General features: G+C 38.9%; 1 protein-coding gene across 1 annotated transcript; it reads left to right on the top strand.

Annotated features, from left to right (window-relative positions):
* The first annotated feature begins 1,489 nt into the window (after positions 1–1,489).
* Positions 1,490–4,852, top strand: LOC129164564 (zinc finger and BTB domain-containing protein 49-like). The gene is made up of 2 exons (XM_054745027.2): positions 1,490–2,496; positions 3,596–4,852. The coding sequence occupies exons 1-2, from the start codon at positions 2,319–2,321 to the stop codon at positions 4,390–4,392; spliced, it is 975 nt and encodes a 324-aa protein (XP_054601002.2). The 5' UTR covers positions 1,490–2,318; the 3' UTR covers positions 4,393–4,852.
* The last annotated feature ends 897 nt before the right edge of the window (positions 4,853–5,749 follow it).

Raw genomic sequence — 5,749 nt, 5'->3', positions numbered from 1 at the left:
GGTGTGTGGCAACACAAACTCACAGTGACAGAAGAATAGGAAAACCCTGAGGTGCCACAGATGAAAGAGGAGCAGGAAGCTGAGATCAGCAAATTTGAATCCAGTCTTGTTCTTGTGGAGACTGAGCAGAGCAGAGGTTTCGTTAAGAGGACCAGAGCCATGCTTTTACAGGTGTCTACATAAAAACTGAGAGTGTGTTTTCTGGAAAGAGACCAAGAATCTTCAATCTCATTTAACTCTGAAAGAGATTCTTGTGAACACCAGCTGAGTGGTTCCGACGATAACATTCCAGAGCCTCTGCGGCCCGACAGTGACGATGGTGATGACTGTGACTTTCGGAAAGAAAACTGGTCTTCACCAATCACCCTGGTGCCTTTGATGATGAGATGGGCTGTGAGAAAAACTTGAAACCTCACAGGTGCAACGAATAACGTGAAACAGTTGCCCAAATTCCTCTCATGAAGAGCGACATGAAGAAACACACCAAACAGTTCCAGTTGTGAATGGGAATTCCCATACCATTCCGTGTTGCAGGTCCACTAACACACACAGGAGAGAAGCCATTAAATTTTCCAGTATGTTGAGAAAAATATGCACACAAAGTAACATTTCAGTCACATATCATCCTCTACGCTGTAGAAAATCAGCACAGCTGTGTGGCAAATGCTTTGCTTGGTACACGGATGTGAAATACCACCAGTGTGTTGGACAAATCGGTTTGAAACATTATTGATTCAAGATGTTTTTTTATATTTGAATCTTGTAACTATCTTGTTTTACATTTTATAAAAGAACATTGAAGACATGGTAACATATTGGGATTTTTTGTTTGACTTTACATTAGTTTAATTCTTTTTTTTTTCTTTTTTTTTTTTGCATCTGGACTAAATTCTTACTTAAAAAAATTAGTTTAGTTAATATTGCATATAACGTTCAAATGATGCCAGCATATTTCATTAGTAAGAAAATGTACAACCAAAGTTGATTGTGAATGCATTTTGCAGACTTGCAAGTTGTTTCCATGTTGTTGGTAAGTCTCCAGTACCGGTGAGCCGTACAGGTTAATAAATGAGCCTAAATTACCTGAAAGTGATTGATCATTCATTTTTATGCAGCATTAGAATGATGGTTCCTGTGCTGTGCAGGTTTTTGTAGAAATTTGGAATTAGTATTCTAAAAGTTTTGCTTCTGCTTCTAACAAAGATTGTAATTAGCTAAAACATTAAGTTTAAGTTGCTTTTATCAACATGTTTACACACTCGCCAGTTTGATCAAGTTAGTTTTATTGTAAATATGTGATGCAAATCAATCAATTTTCAAATGAATAAAATTATGCCACTGTTCTTTGATGTAAAATTGTAATCGAATATAAATGCTATTAAAGATCATATCAATCTTAGCAAACATGACTGTACAGCAGTCGCAGATACTTTAGGTGAAGAAACTGCTCATCAGTCCTTGTTGATTCATCACAATCAAACTGGAAAATGAACTGACATATAGAAAGAACTTTAAAAGACCAAGACCAGACAGGAACTTGGAGCTAGATTCACATTTGCAACCATGTACTTTACTGTCATTACAACTGAGATTTGTGCAAATGTGAGTCTTAGAAAAAAAAATAGTTTTTTTTACGTTGTATAGAAAAAGAAATATGTTGATTTGATAATAAAAAAACTATTATTGTTGCATCTGTAAATGGAGCTCTTTTTCACACATTATTAAAATATTGGACGATAATATTGAATGTAGGGCAAATATTTCAAATTCAGTTTATAACTTTGAATTTCTTTATTTCAAAATTTTCTTATATAGGTTAGAGGTAGAAATAGCAATATTGTCTATGTGGGTACTGGTGCACAGAGCAATGGCTGGGAATAGACAAATAAAACCCGGAATGTTAGAATATAAGGACCAGAGGCAGTAGAGAAAATGGCAATACCACATGAGGAACTATGGAAAAAAGTGAAAAATTCCAGTGAGATTTAAAATAAATAGATGCATAGATATGTTTTTATTTAAATTATGTCCATAAAGGAGATTTTTTAACTCAGGAAACGGAACAAAAACGTATTGTTTAAATGTTTGTGGAGAACATGAGGATGAGTTAAGAACATGAAGACGCGGTTATATAGACTACAGTAGCCAGATGAAACCAGAAGGGGGCAGTAACTGGCTCAGGGAAGTACCAGAAGTCGTCTTGTTTACGTGCAAATGCAAACCGGAACTAGCCTTGTAAGGTGTTAGCTTAGGCTGTTTTGTGCTTGTTTTGAGCGGCTTTTGCATTTTAATACTCTGATTCCAAATCGCACGTAGTTATGTCTTTATCCCAGAAGCTACACAGTTTCGTCAGTCAGCGACTAAACGTAGCGATAGAAGAAGTTATGGCTGCTTTTGAAAAAACTATCGTGAAATACGAGGAGGAGGCGGCTCTGAATCGAGAGGTTATCTCCCGCCAGCACGCGCTACTCTGTTCGCTGAACGGAAATACTAGAGGTGAGCGACGCATGGGAGTCGGGGTAGTTTCACTCTGCAGCAGTGATGGTCAGACGAATATTCAGGAGCACTGAAGCTTTTTAGTTGTGGTAAATAACTGGTTATTTCTTTACGCTTCTTCTACTCAATGGCGCCCCCTGCTGACCCTTAAGATTGAAGCATAAAATAATGACTGCCAACCTAAACTCCACATTTTTCTTAATGGTTCAATTCATCATTAGCTTAATTGGTATAACACTTTTAACGACCCAAAGGATACACAAAGAGCTGAACACTGCACACATAAACGTGTGCAAATGATATAACAGCATTTAAGAGTGGTAACTAAGATCTACAAACAGTACTCCTAAAAACAATAAACCACGAAATGGCAACACTGTATACTGTGCATTGTGCATAAAAAGTTATTGTGTAAAAATGTGTCCTAAACCTGTTTAAACACCAACTGAGGGAGCCGTTCTAAAGGTCAGCAGCAGAGCATTCCACAGCCTAGACCTGGCAGTCATCTACATATAAGTGAGAATTGATCTTGTGTTTATGGAACAACATACCCAATGACAGCAAATACAGAGAACAGAAGAGGGCCAAGAATAGACCTCTGCAGCACTCCAAAATCCAGGGTGGCGTTTGCAGAAACACATCTATTCTCACACAAAAACTCTTCCAAACCCAGTAATGCCCACCCACTTTTCCAGGTGATCAATCTGAATTCAATTAGAAACAGATCATCCAGACGCCAGGTCCAGTGTGTGCCCACGTTCTTGTGGGGACAGATGATTTTAAAGTCTTTCACCAAAGGCTCGTTAGAAAAGACATGAATATGAAAATCACCCAGAATCAAAACATGATCATATTTAAAATAAATAAAATCAATAAATTCTAATTGTTTTCTGTTTGAAAAAAAAATTGTAGATGTTACAGATTTTTACATATTATGTTGAAAAAAGCAGAAGAAAATATTTTATTATTAAAGCATTACAGTTAACATTGAGCTGCAAACTTCAGTTTGTGAGAAAATGACCTGTTATTTTGCTTCATCACTGGAGTAAGTTCAATCTGCAACCAGAACTCATCCAGTTATTTTTGTGTTTCCCTACAGATGTTTTCACACAGCAAATGCCATTCGGTAAAGAACTCATGTCCGATACCCACCAGAACCTGATCCAGGGCGTGGTTCTCGAGCCTTCAGTCACTGAAGAGAAACCACAAGATGAGCAGCTCCAAGACCTGCACGATGTTGAGATCATTGAGTTCACATACAATTCCAAGCACGCTACAGCGCCACGTGATGACTTTCAGCTACCAGAAGAACAAGAACCTGATCCAGGTCAGGATGTCGCACAAGTGTTGTCTTCTGACACCGAAGACAGTGAGGACTACAGCAAAGACTATGCTGAAGTCAGACCCCCTCGAGAAAATTCAGAGTGGTTTTGCAGACCAAAAGAGGGGTTCAGCTGCCAGGCTTGCAGCCGTACTTTTAAGCATCGTAGAGTTTTGTTTAGACACGCCACCGTTCACATTCGCGATGCGGAGCAGGTCTGTGGTCTGTGTGGGGAACGGTTTGGGGCAGATGGTGGTCTGAAGCTTCACCTCCTGACACACACAAGAAAGAGGAAGAAGCTAGATCCGGCTCTGTGTGGGGAACAGTTGGGGGCCGATGGTGGTTCGAAGCCTCATCGACAGACACACACAAGAAAGGCGAAAAAGCGAGGTCTGGCTAAGACGCAGAGCAGAAAGAAGGGAGTTCCGTCGCCATCCGAACACAACAAAAACAAGAAAATTGAAAAAGCAGATGACTCCAGCAAGCCTTTGGCGAAGAGGCCCAGAGGTCGGCCCAGAAAGAATAAACAGGACCAGGATAATTCAGGAGGAACCAAGAAAATGAAGAGGGATTAACTGAGAAGCTTTTTAGGCGAGTTTTTCCAAAGTATTGGTTTAATCAGAACCTTCTAGATCTTCCCAGTGGTTTGTTTGTTTTGTTTTATTACCACTTTAGTTTCCTCAGTGAAGTGCTTAGCTTTTTTTTTTATTTATTTTTTATTTTTTTGTTAATCAGACATGTTCAGATTCACAGGTTCCAACTACATCAAACTAGAGAATCCTCAGAGTTCAGCAGAGACCCAGAGAAGCTTCCGGAGCCACGAGGATCAGTCAGACATTGTTTCATCGCTCTGATCTCATAAGAAACGACTCCAGAATCACTTTTTGAGACGGACCTTTTTTTCATTTATTCAGTTCTCTTAGATGATAGAAAGTATCCATTTAGCATTTCGCTCTTTTCACTGAAAACACACATTTCTGTGTGTGTTATGGTGTTTATGACAATGTTCAAATAAAGTTTGAATTGTCTTGATAACGTTCGTATTTTAATAATGGCTCTAGAGGCGGTCAGCTGAGGAGGAAAATGGCTTGTGATCTCGACAAAAAATATCTAAAATTTTTATCATTCTCACCAAAACTCATTTAATTCCCTTCATCTTCTTTCTTCTCAGCTGCAACAAAGACTGAGCTTAAATATCTTCATACCCCAGAATGTTACATTACTGGATTTTTTTCACTAGAAAATATATATACACATAATTTACCCTAACTTAAAGCAAAATGGTCCTTAACCAGATTGTTAGTTAAAAGCAGGTGATCACATGTTCCACAATTAGGTGGAGGAGCCAGTTGGCTTTAATCAAAGTCAAATAATCTAGCGTCTGGATCTCTGGGACTTGGAGCTCCACCCGTCTCCTACGCATCTTTGGGGGGCAGATCTGTGGTCCCTCACTCTGTTGGACGCTCCTATAGAGAAACCTTACATAAGCAAGCGCGTGTACACACACAGGTGCTCACATGGTGCTCTCATAAGTATGGGCTTGGGCACGTTAAACACTTGTCTTAAGACTATGGTGGGCACTTAATGCACTGTGATTTATTATTGTGATTCTTCAGTTAAACAATGTTGATTATATATTTCTTCATCAAGTTGACACAGTGATAGCTAGATCTTGTTGTATTGTTGTGTCCTTTTTTTGTTTGTTCTTTTGCCTTTTTTTTGTCTTTTTCTGCAGGTCTAGAAGCAGACTCTTGTTCATTATTGTTTATTTTTGTGGAACTCCCCCCACCCCCTTCCCCCCTCTCTCCCTACCTTTTATCTTTTCCTTTCTCTTTCACCTCCGACTCCGTGTCTGGTCGGAATTACAAAGCATTCAAAAACAATAACAATAAAGTTTTAAGTATCAGGCGTGACATTAAAAGCAGACGCTTT

The sequence above is a fragment of the Nothobranchius furzeri genome, chromosome 19 (assembly GCF_043380555.1).
Source record: "Nothobranchius furzeri strain GRZ-AD chromosome 19, NfurGRZ-RIMD1, whole genome shotgun sequence".
Lineage (NCBI taxonomy): Eukaryota > Metazoa > Chordata > Actinopteri > Cyprinodontiformes > Nothobranchiidae > Nothobranchius > Nothobranchius furzeri.
Note: the sequence above shows the minus strand (reverse complement) of the source record. Positions and strands in the feature narration are given on the sequence as shown.

Coding starts and splice junctions, on each gene's coding strand:
- LOC129164564 (XM_054745027.2), top strand. CDS start 2,319: ATGTCTTTATCCCAGAAGCTACACAGTTTCGTCAGTCAGCGACTAAAC. Junction 2,497..3,595: donor GCTGAACGGAAATACTAGAG/GTGAGCGACGCA, acceptor GTTTCCCTACAG/ATGTTTTCACACAGCAAATG.